The sequence below is a fragment of the Pseudophryne corroboree genome, chromosome 9 (assembly GCF_028390025.1).
Source record: "Pseudophryne corroboree isolate aPseCor3 chromosome 9, aPseCor3.hap2, whole genome shotgun sequence".
Lineage (NCBI taxonomy): Eukaryota > Metazoa > Chordata > Amphibia > Anura > Myobatrachidae > Pseudophryne > Pseudophryne corroboree.
Window position 1 is genome coordinate 235,325,295 of NC_086452.1, and position 16,984 is coordinate 235,342,278.

Below are 16,984 nucleotides of genomic sequence, written 5' to 3' on the forward strand. Positions count from 1 at the left end.
TATAGATTGAGAAAAGTAGAGGATCTAAGACTGAGCCTTGCGGTACGCCAACTGATAGAGGTAGTGAAGAGGAGGTGAATTCAGAGAAGCGGACACTGAAAGAGTGATTAGATAGGTAGGATCAGAACCAAGAAAGGGCTGTGTCCTGAAGACCTAGGGATTGCAATGGTTGTATGAGAAGTACATGATCAACTGTGCTGAAAGCAGTAGAGAAATCTAGAAGAATAAGAAGTGAATAATGGCCTTTAGACTTCACAGTAGTGATGAGCGGGTTCGGTTCCTCGGAATCCGAACCCCCCCGAACTTCACCCATTTTACACAGTTCCGAGGCAGACTCGTATCCTCCCGCCTTGCTCGGTTAACTCGAGCATGCCCGAACGTCATCATCCCGCTGTCGGATTCTCTCGAGATTCGTATTCTATATAAGGAGCAACGCGTCGCCACTATTTTCACTCGTGCATTGGAGATGATAGGGAGAGGACGTGCAGCGTTCTCTCAGTTGTGTTCAGTGTGCTGCAAATATCTGTGCTCAGTGTGCTGCAAATATCTGTGCTCAGTGTGCTTGCAAATATCTGTGCTCAGTGTGCTAAAAATATCTACGTTCTCTGCCTGAAAAAGGCTCCATATCTGTGCTACATTGTAGTATATAGTAGGAGGACAGTGCAGAATATTGCTGAATAGTGACCACCAGTATTATATCAGTACGGTACAGTAGTCCACTGCTCTACCTACCTCTGTGTCATCAAGTATACTATCCATCCATACCTGTGGTGCATTTTAGTTGTGCGCAGTATATATAGTAGGAGGACAGTGCAGAATTTTGCTGACCACCAGTATATAACATATATCAGTACGGTACAGTAGGCCACTGCTCTACCTACCTCTGTGTCATCAAGTATACTATCCATCCATACCTGTGATGCATTTTAGTTGTTGTGCGCAGTATATATGGTAGGAGGACAGTGCAGAATTTTGCTGACCACCGGCATATAATATATAGCAGTACGGTACAGTAGTCCACTGCTCTACCTACCTCTGTGTCGTCAAGTATACTATCCATCCATACCTGTGGTGCATTTTAGTTGTGCGCAGTATATATAGTAGCAGGACAGTGCAGAATTTTGCTGACCACCAGTATATAATATATAGCAGTACGGTACAGTAGGCCACCGCCCTATCTACCTCTGTGTCGTCAAGTATACTATCCATCCATACCTGTGGTGCATTTTAGTTGTGCGCAGTATATATAGTAGGAGGACAGTGCAGAATTTTGCTGACCACCAGTATATAACATATAGCAGTACGGTACAGTAGGCCACTGCTCTACCTACCGTTGTGTCGTCAAGTATACTATCCATCCATACCTGTGATGCATTTCAGTTGTGCACAGTATATATAGTAGGAGGACAGTGCAGAATTTTGCTGACCACCAGTATATAATATATAGCAGTACGGTACAGTAGTCCACTGCTCTACCTACCTCTGTGTCGTCAAGTATACTATCCATCCATACCTGTGGTGCATTTTAGTTGTGTGCAGTATATATAGTAGGAGGACAGTGCATAATTTTGCTGACCACCAGTATATAATATATAGCAGTACGGTAGAGTAGGCCACCGCCCTACCTAACTCTGTGTCGTCAAGTATACTATCCATCCATACCTGTGGTGCATTTTAGTTGTGCGTAGTATATATAGTAGGAGGACAGTGCAGAATTTTGCTGACCACCAGTATAAAATATAAAGCAGTACGGTACAGTAGGCCACTGCTCTACCTACTTCTGTGTTGTCAAGTATACTATCCATCCATACCTGTGGTGCATTTTAGTTGTGCGCAGTATATATAGTAGGAGGACAGTGCAGAATTTTGCTGACCACCAGTATATAATATATAGCAGTACGGTACAGTAGGCTACTGCTCTACCTACCTCTGTGTCGTCAAGAATACTATCCATCCATACCTGTGGTGCATTTTAGTTGTGCGCAGTATATATAGTCGGAGGACAGTGCAGAATTTTGCTGACCACCAGTATATAACATATAGCAGTACGGTACAGTAGTCCACTGCTCTACCTACCTCTGTGTCATCAAGTATACTATCCATCCATACCTGTGGTGCATTTCAGTTGTGCGCAGTATATATAGTAGGAGGAAAGTGCAGAATTTTGCTGACCACCAGTATATAATATACAGCAGTACGGTACAGTAGGCCACTGCTCTACCTACCTCTGTGTCGTCAAGTATACTATCCATCCATACCTGTGGTGCATTTTAGTTGGGCGCAGTATATATAGTAGGAGAACAGTGCAGAATTTTGCTGACCACCAGTATATAATATATAGCAGTATGGTACAGTAGTCCACTGCTCTACCTACCTCTGTGTCGTCAAGTATACTATCCATCCATACCTATGGTGCATTTTAGTTGTGCGCAGTATATATAGTAGAAGGACAGTGCTGAATTTTGACTACCAGTATTTAATATATAGCAGTACGGTACAGTAGGCCATTGCTATTGATATATTACTGGCATATAATTCCACACATTAAAAAATGGAGAACAAAAATGTGGAGGGTAAAATAGGGAAAGATCAAGATCCACTTGCACCTCGTGCTGAAGCTGCTGCCACTAGTCATGGCCGAGACGATGAAATGCCATCAACGCCGTCTGCCAAGGCCGATGCCCAATGTCATAGTAGAGAGCATGTAAAATCCAAAAAACAAAAGTTCAGTAAAATGACCCAAAAATCAAAATTAAAAGCGTCTGATGAGAAGCGTAAACTTGCCAATATGCCATTTACGACACGGAGTGGAAAGGAATGGCTGAGGCCCTGGCCTATGTTCATGGCTAGTGGTTCAGATTTACATGAAGATGGAAGCACTCATCCTCTCGCTAGAAAAATGAAAAGACTTTAGGTGGCAAAAGCACAGCAAAGAACTGTGCGTTCTTCTAAAGCACAAATCCCCAAGGAGAGTCCAATTGTGTTGGTTGCGATGCCTGACCTTCCCAACACTGGACGGGAACATGTGGCGCCTTCCACCATTTGCACGCCCCCTGCAAGTGCTGGAAGGAGTACCCGCAGTCCAGTTCCTGATAGTCAAATTGAAGATGTCACTGTTGAAGTACACCAGGATGAGGATGTGGGTGTTGCTGGCGCTGAAGAGGACTTTGACATGGAGGATTCTGATGGTGAGGTGGTTTGTTTAAGTCAGGCACCCGGGGAGACACCTATTGTCCGTGGCACGAATATGGCCATTGACATGCCTGGTCAAATTACAAAAAAATTCACCTCTTCGGTGTGGAATTATTTCAACAGAAATGCGGACAACTGGTGTCAAGCCGTGTGTTGCCTTTGTCAAGCTGTAATAAGTAGGGGTAAGGACGTTAACCACCTAGGAACATCCTCCCTTATACGTCACTTGGAGCGCATTCATCAGAAGTCATTGACAACTTCAAAAACTTTGGGTGACAGCGGAAGCAGTCCTCTGACAACTAAATCCCTTCCTCTTGTAACCAAGCTCCTGCAAACCACACCACCAACTCCCTCAGTGTCAATTTCCTCCTTAGACAGGAAAGCCAATAGTCCTGCAGGCCATGTCACTGGCAAGTCTGACGAGTCCGCTCCTGCCTGGGATTCCTCCGATGCATCCTTGAGCGTAACGCCTTCTGCTGCTGGCGCTGCTGCTGTTGCAGCTGGGAGTCGATCGTCATCCCAGACGGGAAGTCGGAAGACCACTTGTACTACTTCCAGTAAGCAATTGGCTGTCCAACAGTCATTTGTGAGGAAGATGAAATATCACAGCAGTCATCCTGCTGCAAAGCAGATAACTCAGGCCTTGGCAGCTGTGGTGGTGTTAAACGTGTGTCCAGTATCCACCATTAATTCACAGGGAATTAGAGAATTTATTGATTTAGTGTGTCCCCGGTACCAAATACCATCTAGGTTCCACTTCTCTAGGCAGGCGATACCGAGAATGTACACAGACCTCAGAAAAAGAGTCACCAGTGTCCTAAAAAATGCAGTTGTACCCAATGTCCACTTAACCACGGACATGTGGACAAGTGGAGCAGGGCAGACTCAGGACTATATGACTGTGACAGCCCACTGGGTAGATGTATTGCCTCCCGCAGCAACAACAGCAGCGGCGGCACCAGTAGCAGCATCTCGCAAACGCCAACTCGTTCCTAGGCAGGCTACGCTTTGTATCACCGCTTTTCAGAAGAGGCACACAGCTGACAACCACTTACGGAAACTGAGGAACATCATCGTAGAATGGCTTACCCCAATTGGACTTTCCTGGGGATTTGTGACATCGGACAACGCCACCAATATTGTGCGTGCATTACATGTGGGCAAATTCCAGCACGTCCCATGTTTTGCACATACACTGAATTTGGTGGTGCAGAATTATTTAAAAAACGACAGGGGCGTGCAAGAGATGCTGTCGGTGGCCCGAAGAATTGTGGGCCACTTTCGGCATTCAGCCACCGCGTGCCGAAGACTGGAGCACCAGCAAACACTCCTGAACCTGCCCCGCCATCATCTGAAGCAAGAGGTGGTAATGAGGTGGAATTCAACCCTCTATATGCTTCAGAGGATGGAGGAGCAGCAAAAGGCCATTCAAGCCTATACATCTGCCTACGATATAGGCAAAGGATGGGGAATGCACCTGACTCAAGCACAGTGGAGAATGATTTCAATGTTGTGCAAGGTTCTCCAACCCTTTGAATTTGTCACACGTGAAGTCAGTTCAGACACTGCCAGCCTGAGTCAGGTCATTCCCCTCATCAGGCTTTTGCAGAAGAAGCTGGAGGGATTAAAGGAGGAGCTAAAATGGAGCAATTCCGCTAGGCATGTGGGACTTGTGGATGGAGCCCTTAATTTGCTTAACCAGGATTCACGGGTGGTCAATCTGTTGAAATAAGAGCGCTACATTTTGGCCACTGTGCTCAATCCTAGGTTTAAAGCCTACGTTGGATCTCTCTTTCCGGCAGACACAAGTCTGCAGAGGTTCAAAGACCTGCTGGTGAGACACTTGTCAAGCTAAGCGGAACGTGACCCGTCAACAGCTCCTCCTTCACATTCTCCCGCAACTGGGGCTGCGAGGAAAAGGCTAAGAATTCCGAGCTCATCCGCTGGCGGTGATGCAGGGAAGTCTGGAGCGAGTGCTGACATCTGGTCCGGACTGAAGGACCTGCCAACGATTACTGACATGTCGTCTACTGTCACTGCATATGATTCTGTCACCATTGAAAGAATGGTGGAGGATTATATGAGTGACTGCATCCAAGTGGGCACGTCAGACAGTCCATATGTATACTGGCAGGAAAAAGAGGCAATTTGGAGGCCCTTGCAGAAACTGGCTATATTCTACCTAAGTTGCCCCCCCTCCAGTGTGTACTCTGAATGAGTGTTTAGTCAGCCGCTCACCTTGTCAGCAATCGGCGTACGAGGTTACTTCCAGAAAATGTGGAGAAGATGATGTTCATCAAAATGAATTATAATCAATTCCTGTGTGGAGACATTCACCAGCAAATGCCTCCAGAAAGTACACAGGGACCTGAGATGATGGATTCCAGTGGGGACGAATTAATAATCTGTGAGGATGGGGATGTACACAGTGAAAGGGGTGAGGAATCGGACGATGAGGAGGAGGTGGACATCTTGCCTCTGTAGAGCCAGTTTGTGCAAGGAGAGATTGATTGCTTCTTTTTTGGTGGGGGCCCAAACCAACCAGTCATTTCAGTCACAGTCGTGTGGCAGACCCTGTCGCTGAAATGATGGGTTTGTTAAAGTGTGCATGTCCTGTTTATACCACATAAGGGTGGGTGGGAGGGCCCAAGGACAATTCCATCTTGCACCTCTTTTTTCTTTCATTTTTCTTTGCATCATGTGCTGTTTGGGGACTATTTTTTGAAGTGCCATCCTGTCTGACACTGCAGTGCCACTCCTAGATGGGCCAGGTGTTTGTGTCGGCCACTCGGGTCACTTAGCTTAGCCATCCAGCGACCTTGGTGCACCTCTTTTTTTCTTTGCATCATGTGCTGTTTGGGGACTATTTTTTGAAGTGCCATCCTGTCTGACACTGCAGTGCCACTCCTAGATTGGCCAGGTGTTTGTGTCGGCCACTTGGATCCCTTAGCTTAGCCATCCAGCGACCTCGGTGCAAATTTTAGGACTAAAAATAATATTGTGAGGTGTGAGGTGTTCAGAATAGACTGTAAATGAGTGGAAATTATGGTTATTGAGGTTAATAATACTATGGGATCAAAATGACCCCCAAATTCTATTATTTAAGCTGTTTTTGAGGGTTTTTTGTAAAAAAAACACCCGAATCCAAAACACACCCGAATCCGACAAAAAAATTTCAGGGAGGATTTGCCAAAATGCGTCCGAATCCAAAACACGGCCGCAGAACCGAATCCAAAACCAAAACACAAAACCCGAAAAATTTCCGGTGCACATCACTACTTCACAGTGACCAAATCATTCACTACTTTAGACAGTGCTGTCTCTATGGAGTGTTGGGAATGACAGCCTCTTTGAAGTGGTTCCAATAAGTGGTGTGAGATAAGAAAGTGTGTGAGGCGAGTGTAGGCAAGTATCTCAAGTAACTTGGAGGTTCATATTCTAAAGACATTTTATAGTAAAATTATGGTACATAAAATAATTTTATTTTGGGGTTTTTAGTACAGTGAAATATGCACAGTTCATTTTCTGTGATAAATAATCCATACCTTAACATATTCTGATTTTAGTACTGTATTTGTTTTTGGGATTGTGGGCAATCACATAATCTTTGTGCTGCCCACCTGTGTCTATGTACTTGCAGATTCATTTGTTTATTTTTAGTTTTTTACCTTCACAGTGAGGAGGGAAATTGGTCCAGCCAGTCGCAGTACATTCTCGTTTATTCTGTTTGCTCACCAACTGATACCTATAAATAAAAATAGATTTGGTTATATTCTAAATAGAAATGTAACTTAAATTCCTTGAAATATTTTTACTGTATATAGAAATGATAATAAATTAGAAAAAAAAAAGATAATTTTTTTTTAAAAAGACAAATTTAAAAAGTACATACAATTTAAATGAGGCCAAGTGTTAAATAATATTCAATAAAAAAAGACTACAGTACATTGCCTGTCTTAATTCACTTTCCAGGTCTTCCCATATACCTTGCTTCCCCCTCCCCTTACTATACTCATCACCTGTTTGTGATAAAATTAGGATACAGTATTATTAAATAATTATGGTTAATATATATATATATATATATATATATATATATATATATATATACAGAAAATCCAGCATTCACCAAAGTAAGCTCACTTATCCTCAACTCTTCAATAACTAAATGATGGGGGTTTAGTTAGTTGATTGGTCAATGCACGGAAGCCTGCAAACCGATCGCCAAGGTACCCCACCTTCATGCAGGTCCTACACTATCACAGAGTCTTAAAACCTGACTACTTAACTACTGTTGCACACATCATCTGCCTGCTAGATTTAATGTGCACCTGCCACACACTTTATGGGTTTCAAATGGATATGTAATGTTACTTGGTGTTGAACCTTCTGGCGATCACACAGCATACAAACAAACTCCAAATGACAGCACTCCAGTTCTATAAATACTCTGAACCACAAAAACCACGAGTCCGCTGCATGGTGAGTGCAGCGAGCTTGCAAGGGGCTTCATTGCGCTCGCCCCTCCCCCCCCGCCGGCCATCTAACAGGCCGGATCTCGGCATCGGTATTGTGACCGACGGTCTCCTAACCACTGGTCACACATACCCAACCCAATATATCATGACATACTTCAAATTCCTATTACATCTGAATATATGTAGATAGACTAAACACTCTCATAGATAGATGAAACTGAAAATAAGAACAAGTTAATGTTAAGCATTAGTCTTACTTATTATAATTAAATAAATCTGAATAGTAATACAAAAAGGAAAATGCAAAAGCACTTTTCAGAGAAACACATACACACAAAAAGGAGGAGTTAAGTATAAGCACTGGGCATGTCACTGGCATTAACATTTTTAATAAAAACACTTTTTTTATTATAATAGGCTCTTATTAATAAGTCACAGCACCGTGCCTGTACTAACAGCATAATTTAAAAAAAAAAGAGTGTTTTTTATTAAAAAATTTTTTGGGATTAAACCAAGGTGGTTTAAACCAGCCAACCCTGTCTTATAACAAAAGAAGTGGGGTACAGCATTCATCACAATTTGTGCAAAAAATGTACCACCTACAGTGTAACAATACATGTATGAGTCAAATAATAATATAACACTGCGGTTCACTTCAACCTACAGTGTCACATAATACAGGTATACGAAAGAATATTACACTGTGGTCTGACCAGCAGTGTCACAGAAAAATAACAGTATAGTAAAGTGGGCTAGAGCACAAAAATAAATATACATATTTTTTATTTTTATTATTATTATTATTATTATTATTTACACTGGGGTTGCACCCCTGGATTGACAGAGCACCCATGGATGGACACAGCACAGATAGAGCACCGGTGGAAGACAAAGCAGCCCCAGTCTCTTGATAGACAACACTGCAGCACCCCTGGACAGAAACAGTAGGGGCACATCTGCTCACTACACACTCCACAGCTGGAGTGAAATGGCGCTGATCACAATAAGACTTATAGAATCCTAAACTGCGAGAATCCGACAGCGGGAGGATGACATTTTGCCTCACTTTGGGATCCGAATCAGGCTGGAAAACCCAAGCTGGACTTGTATCCCAGCTTGGAACGCTATTTTGGGTTGGGTCTGGGACACACACACACACACACACACACACACACACACACACACACACACACACACACACACACACACACCTGTGGAAGGGTTTTAGGCAGGTGTGAAAAAAATGCTGCAAAGTAAGAATGCCTTCAAAAATAGAAGTGTTAATAGTTTATTTTTAGCAATTAACAAAATTCAAAGTTAATTAACAGAAGAGAAATCTAAATCAATATTTGGTGTGTCCTCCCTTTGCCTTCAAAACAACATAATTTCTTCTAGATACTGTACACTTGCACAGTTTTTGAAGGAACTCGGCAGGGAGGTTGTTCCAAACATTTTGGAGAACTAACCCCAGATCTTCTGTGGATGTAGGCTTGCTCAAATCCTTCTGTCTCTTCATGTAATCCTAGACAGACTCAGTGATGTTGATATCAGGCCTCTGTGGGGGCAATATAATCACTTCCAGGTATCCTTGTTCATCTTTACACTGAAGATAATTCTTAATGACAATGGCTATATGTTTGACGTCGTTGTCCTGTTGCAGAAAAATTTGGAGCCAATCGTATGCCTCCTTGATGGTATTGCCCACATGTATTTCTCCACGTCGAAGCACAAAGAAAAGTAAAGGCAAAGGTAATGTTGAGGACTGTAGATGTAGTGGTTGGCCAAGGAAACTTTGTGCATCAGATGAAAGACACATTATGCTTACTTCCATTCAAAACTAGAAGATATCCAGCAGTGCCATCAGTTCAGAACTGGCAGAAACCAGTGGGACCCAAGTACACCTATCTAGAAAAGATTGGCAAGAAGTTGTCTTCATGGAAGGATTGAAGCCAAAAAGCCATACAGTGCCTTACATGTGGAAACAAGGCCAAGTAACTCAACTATGCATGAAAATATAGTAACTGGAGAGCAGAAAATTGGCAGTAGGTGATCTGGACTGATCAGTAAAAATTTGATATATTTGGCTGTAACAGAAGGCAGTTTTTTAGCTGAATGGCTGGAAAGAGGTGCAATAATGAGTATTTGTAGGAAAAAGTGAAGCATTGTGGAGGTTCCTTGCAAGTCTGGGGCTGCATTTTTAGCAAATGGAGTTGGGGATTTGGTCAGGATTAATGGTGTCCCAAATGTTGAGAAATAAAGGCAGGTACTTATGAATCATGCAACATCATCGGGAGGCATCTGATTGGATCCAAATTTATTCTGCAACAGGACACCGACTCAAAACATACAGCCAATGTCATTAAGAACTATAAACTGTGCAAGTGTACCTAGAGAATTGATGCTGGTTTGAAGGCAAAGGGTGGTCACACCAAATATTGATTTGATTTAGATTTGTCTTCACTTCCTGCACTTTGCATTTTGTTAATTGATAAAAAAACTATTAACACTTCTTTTTTTGAAAGCATTCTTACTTTGCAGCATTTTTTTGACACCTGACACACTACAGCTTATTAATTGCAATACACCCCAAGATTCTTTGAGTTATCTGTAAAGGATGAACTTGATATGAGTGATTTGCAGAGAAATCAGGCCACCTGCTGTGACAAACGGGCACAACATTCCCTGGGAAGCCCCACACCATAACTGCAAGTCTACGCCCCATAATTTCAAGCGTATGGCTGCGCAGTGCACAAACTTCCTCTTCCTGAGGTAAAAAAGTTGTGAGGTATGCTAACTGCCGAATAATATCTGATCCTTAAAAATAAACAAAACATGGGCCTGATTTAGGTTGGATTGCATAAGCAATCCAACCTGCAGTTTCCCAATGGTCGGGAAACTGCGCATGAGCAGAACCAATTTTGCGTACAGTGTGTGCAGAGTGTATCTTGCGGCGCAACACAATAATGGGAACACCTCTGTCTGATTCACAGGGAAAGGTGTTCGGGAGGTTGGGTGGGGGCAGCCAGCATTGGGAAAACTGGGGCATGTTGCCCCCATTTTTCAGGGGTGGTTGGGCCAAGGACTGCGTCCCAGATGCTGTTTCCTTGACATCGCAAGTCACCCTGTGACAGCCAGCCTGAGTAAGCTAAGGCTTATTCAGCCTGCAGTCGCAGATTAACATATTGACCGATGGTCGCGATGTTCATCCAGAACTGATTGCATCACAGTTTAGAGATCTGAAATGCAGGAAGGAAGTGGTATGCACCTCCTCCTGCATTTGCATTGCTATGGATTGCATTTGCAAAGCTGCTACGAGCTACTAGGCCCTATGCCCACAAGGTCATGAGGTGCTCACAGTGATATGAGATACATGCCCAATGCTGTTTTGAAGCACATACACACTGGAAGAATTCTGGTGTTCACCTTGTATTGATTCTATGAACACTTGTAAAAATGTGCAAAGTGATATCATAAATTGCTCACAGGAAGGTCTTATAAATCAATACGCGATCTGCGATAGTGGCTTTGAGAAATGCAGGACATAGTTGGCAAAATGGACAACCTCGTGTGACCACAAAACAGGTGGACAAATTTATCAGAGTGTGCTCAAAAATGGGACAGATCCAAAAAGATCATTAGATCGATTGGGCTAAAAAGTACAGGAGCTGTACCACTAGTCAGTGGAAGAAGGTTCTTTCCACAGACAAATCGAAGTTTGAGGTGTTTTAGGTCCAAGAGGTGCAAGTTCATTCGTAATGCGACAGGCAAGCGCATCCAGCTTGCATTCAGCCCACAGTCAAGCATGGAGGCAGGGCCATAACTAGGTGTGTGCAGATGGTGCTATGCACACAGTGTATTTGTTCTGTGGGCGCACCATTTGCATCCACCTCTATTGGGAAGCTTTCTATGTGAGGAGAGTTGCAACACTGTCTGCTGTAGATATGACAACAGGCAGGGCTGGGGAGGCAGAGTGAGTCTTCCATGTGTGTTTTCAGTCCTCCCTCTTGCTGTGCCTGCGCTGCAGACATGACATGAGGCAGTGCTGGGCAGGTTCCCCTGTGTGCCCCGAACCCCCCCTCCTCTTCCCTCATGTTGTTACATTCCCGCAGAACTTACGTCAGTGAGCACTGGAAATCCCACGTGCACAGTGATCCCTTATTGGAGCTGGCTGCCGTTGCTGAGAGGGAGAGGGAAGTAAGTTGTGTAGAGAAGGAAGTAAGTTGTGTGTACATTATGGTCAGAAGAAACCACATCCCCCCACCCATCTCAACCTATGAGATTCTGCATACCCATCTGATTGGAGCCATGCCTGTGGCTTACATTTCAACCCTGAATAGCGCACTCTGCAGACGTGACCCCTGCTCCCTTTACCACTTCTGATGGCTTCCCGTGGCTGCGGGCATCCTTATGGGGGTGCTACGGTACTGCAGGTGTTCAGGGTCTGGGACCTGCTCATGTATCTCGGTGCTTGGTGTGGGGCCACTGCAAGTCACTAGCACAGCTGTGTTTGTGGACTTGTCAGCTTAGTACATAACAGGGGTTGTACATTGTCCAGCACAATAAAGGTTAATGGCTGAGCAATAAAGGTCAGAGGAGCACCTGCTGAGCTTTGATTGGAGGAGTTCCTCTGACCCCTTGTGGTTGGCGTCACATGAAAGTTCCACTTCCCGGTCTCCAGCAGTACCTGCTGTGTGAATGTGGTTTCCTGCTCCAATGGATGCTGCTGTTAGGCTGAGCACATCTCCTCCAGAGTGTTTAGCAGAAAGAGACAATGGTGCAGACAACCTGAGGAGCCAAGGGATGAAGAGCACTGAGCTGGTGAGTAGGTGAAGGAAATGCCGGGGAGCTCTCATCAGACTGAGGAAGCTGCCGATGCCAGTAGGCAGTGAAACGCGTCTCTGTATTTGTACCTGCCAGCGACAACCTAATCTACCACCCACGCCGAGCATCAGGAGGAATTTGGACGTATCTCCGGATAAGGGCCCTCATTCCGAGTTGTTCGCTCTGTATTTTTCATCGCATCGCAATGAAAATCCGCTTAGTACGCATGCGCAATGTTCGCACTGCGACTGCGCCAAGTAACTTTGCTATGTAGAAAGTAATTTTACTCACGGCTTTTTCATCGCTCCGGCGATCGTAATGTGATTGACAGGAAATGGGTGTTACTGGGCGGAAACACGGCGTTTCAGGGGCGTGTGGCTGAAAACGCTACAGTTTCCGGAAAAAACGCAGGAGTGGCCGGAGAAACGGTGGGAGTGCCTGGGCGAACGCTGGGTGTGTTTGTGACGTCAAACAGGAACGACAAGCACTGAACTGATCGCACAGGCAGAGTAAGTCTGAAGCTACTCTGAAACTGCTAAGTAGTTAGTAATCGCAATATTGCGAATACATCGGTCGCAATTTTAAGAAGCTAAGATTCACTCCCAGTAGGCGGCGGCTTAGCGTGTGTAACTCTGCTAAATTCGCCTTGCGACCGATCAACTCGGAATGAGGGCCAAGGCTCATATTGAAAGGTTAATTAGCACCAGAGCCGGGAGGACTACAAAAACGGAAACCTGAGGCGGAGTGGTAACTAAAACTTAACATGGCCATGTTTTATAAAAATCGTGACTATATTCATTAATCTCACTGCTTCAAGAGTTCTACATGATAAATTGCTGCTAACCTGATCAGCGTCATTTAAAGTGAGAAAAAAGCTGCTAAATATTATACGTATTATGTGTGATTGAAAGCAAGCCCTATTCTATATATATCATACATTATTTAATGCTATAACATCTACCTCAAGATTAAAATCACCAAAGAAAGGATACAGCAATAAACCAAGTGAAAATAAGTAACCAAATAATGGACTCAGCTGTTGCAGCTTTGTAGCAATTAAGTGAAACACTGGGACTCATTGAAACTATTGTATCTTTTTTGCACTAAGAGGGCTAGCTAAACCAATCTGTGGAGCAGAGCATTGAATTTTTTTGTATGTATTATGAATTGTTAATTGATGTTAATGTGGTTTTAGTTTTTTATATGCAAATTTGTTGTTAAGGCAAGGGAAAGATTTTTTATTAATTTATATCCTTGGTACTATAATAGCACTAGTGGAGAATTATCATTGAGATAAAAGTTAATTAATAAATTTATTATAATAAGAAATCTGCAAGCGCTGTCTGTATTTCTTTTGTTTTTAGTTTTCTTTTCCATTTGAAGGGGGTTGGGAAGTCCCTCTGTGTATAGTGAGCTGCATGCAGATTAGGGACATATACATGTTGTTAATTGAATAAAACTAATTGTATTGGCGCCAGGGGGGCTACTTTAGTGTAGGTGTTTTTCTATTGTAGCTCTCACTTCTGCAGTGTGGCAGACAGCACACACATTTTCCATGAGGCTCTGTGTTTATCCCCATACTGTATAGGGCCCATATTCTACAGTATATCATGTTATGTATCCCTATACTGTATAGAGCCTGTTTGGTACTGCACTGTTCTGTATTATATAAGACCCATAATGAATCATCCTATACCATTTAGGGCACATGTAACGTCACAATGCTGCCCATAATCTGTAAAAGTAGACTCTACCTGCCATAATGTGTGACGGGCTCTACCTGGTGTAATGTGTGTAAGTGGTGCTACTATGCAGTGATCCAGTCTGAATTAGGCCTTTAGTTTCTGAAACAAACCAAGTTGGAGAGGCAGTGTACAGTATATTACTGTGTGTTGTATTGTCGTCATCTGCACCCCATAAATAATAATGAGAAAAATTAATTTGTTGCCAGCATCAAACAAACATTTCAAGGCATTTATAAATTAAATCATATTTAAAAAGTGTGTGTCTTGGAGAAGCAGTGTGTATTACTATACTTACTGGGTGTTATTGTGTCCCCATTAGCTGCAACACAAAATACACTTGTGTTCACATTCATCTTACATGCAATGCCTATACATTGTGAAAATGTGGTGGAGGCAAAGTTACTTGTGCCCCATAGACATAACAGCAGGCAATCGCAGGTGCAACTACGTGCACCTTGGCAGGACACATTTTATATGTGATGCATGCACATCATACTTGCCTACCTGACCCTCTCCATGAGGGAGAAAATGATCTGTTCCTGGACTTTCCTGGTAATGTATGATTGCCATCACCTGTGGTGAGCTAGTTAATTGATAAGAAAGGTGTTTCACCACAGGAGATAGCAATCATACATTACCAGGAAAGTCCAGGAACAGAGCATTTCCTCCCTCATGGAGAGGGTCAGGTAGGCAAGTATGAGTTAAGCACTCCCTAGGAGGGTTAAGGTTAGGCTGTGGGGGGGTTAGGGAGGTTAGGGATCAGTGTTAGCTGGCTAAAATACCAAGGGCCAAATGTAACAGAGTGAGAGTTACAGAAAGTGATAGATTTGGTAAGGTTTTGCAGTGTTTTAAAGTGGCAATCATTTAGACAGCAAGATCAACTTGGTTTTGCAGTGTAAATGATTGGCACTTTGAAAAATAATGAAAAACCTTACCAAATCTCTCACTTTCTGAAACTCTCACTCTGCATTTGGCCCCCAGTGTCTGTATTTTATTAATCCGGATGCCTATTGTGAAAGCCATAGCGAAATACAGGCATCTTCTGTAGACTGGCATGCACCACATTCTAGCTCTTAGCCTATATGTGTCCCCCAGTGCTGAAAGTAAAGGTGGTACGGGGTGGTACGGTGTACCATTAACAAATATGGTGATGGTACTCAGTACCACCAGCCCACTGCCGCAGGATCTCTGTCTGCAATGAGCATGCAACCCCTGGCAATGAGCAAGAAACCCCTGACAATAAATATAACACCTGGCAATGAGCAGGAAACCCCTGGTGACGAGCATGTAGGGCGGTAAGTCCTACTAGAGGCATTATGTGTGTAATTGCACTGCAGGGGGCATTGTGTGTGTAAGTGACACTAGCGGGGCATTGGGCATGTAAGCAGCACAACAGGGGGTATTATGTGAATAAGCGGCACTACAGGGGGCATTATGCATGTAAGCAGCACTGCAGGAAGCATTATGTGTGTAAGCGGCACTACAGGGGGCATTATGTGTGTAAGCAGCACTAAAATGCCATGGGGGGGATGCAAAATGTATAATTACGCCACTGCATGTATAGCATTACCCAGAAGTGCTGGGAACGCTGGCGCCGCCAGTAGAAGATGCAGAAAGCTGCATTTTTTGCCATGAAACCCCTGGCAGCAAGTAAATAGCAGCCTTACTGTGGGGCATAATTTGTAAGGGGCATTTTTGTGTGTGAGACATCAAATTGTGTCAGTGGCATAACTGTGTGTGGTATAATATGTAATAGGCATTAAGGCATGTGGTATAATATGTAATAGGCTTTACGTTGTGGCATGTTGTGTAATGGCCATTACAGTGTTTGGCATAATGTGTAAAGGGCATTAGGGTGTGTGGCATAATGTGTAAAGGGCATAAGGGTGTGTGGCATAATGTGACCATGCCTCTATTGTCATGTAGCCACTCACCTAGTTTTATGTGACCACGCCCCCCATGAAACGTGACCACACCCATTTTTACTATCAGTACCACTAAGAAAAAAATTCTACTTGCACCACTGAAGTCCCCTAAATGACAGGCGAATCAATGCACAGAAAAAACACTAAGGCTAAACAAAAAAACTGTGTGTTTACAAATTTGACAAATCCACGAGGTGAGTCTAAGGGTGTCCATGAGTGCTATATGACATTTCTGATTCTGACAGTGTAATTGTAGATTCAGCAAGACCCCTTCCAGCATTTCTGAACATAGAAACTAGAGATGTGCGGCTGGCACTTTTCGTGTTTTGGTTTTGGTTCTAATTCCATTTTTGTGTTTTGGTTTTGGCTTGGTTTTGCCAAAACCACCCTTTCTTGTTTTCGTTTTGGTTTTGGATCTGGATGATTTTTGGGAACCCCCCCCCCATAAAAACAACTAAAATCACAGAATTTGGGGGTAGTTTTGCTCCTACAGCATTATTAACCTCAATAACAATAATTTACACTCAATTCCAGTCTATTCTGAACACGTCACACCTCACAATATTGTTTTTAAAAAGTTGCACCGAGGTGGCTGTATGACTAAGCTAAGTGACACAAGTGTGCAGCACAAACACCTGGCCCATCTAGGAGTGGCACTGCAGTTGCAGACAAGATGGCACTATTCAAAAACTAGTCCCCAAACAGCACATGATGCAAAGAAGAAAAAGAGGTGCAATGAGGTAGCTGGATGGCCAAGCTAAGCGACACAAGTGTGCGGCACAAACACCTGGCCCATCTAGGAGTGGCACTGCAGTTACAGACA

The 16,984-nt window shown here is 43.6% G+C and overlaps 1 protein-coding gene across 1 annotated transcript in view; it reads right to left on the reverse strand.

The window, feature by feature from the left end:
• Positions 1–16,984, reverse strand: part of LOC134958791 (complement factor H-like) — a 258,602-nt gene that overhangs the window by 185,500 nt on the left and 56,118 nt on the right. The window contains exon 4 of the mRNA XM_063941517.1: positions 6,861–6,937. Coding sequence (XP_063797587.1) covers positions 6,861–6,937 — 77 coding nt within the window. The remainder of the gene's footprint in view (positions 1–6,860; positions 6,938–16,984) is intronic.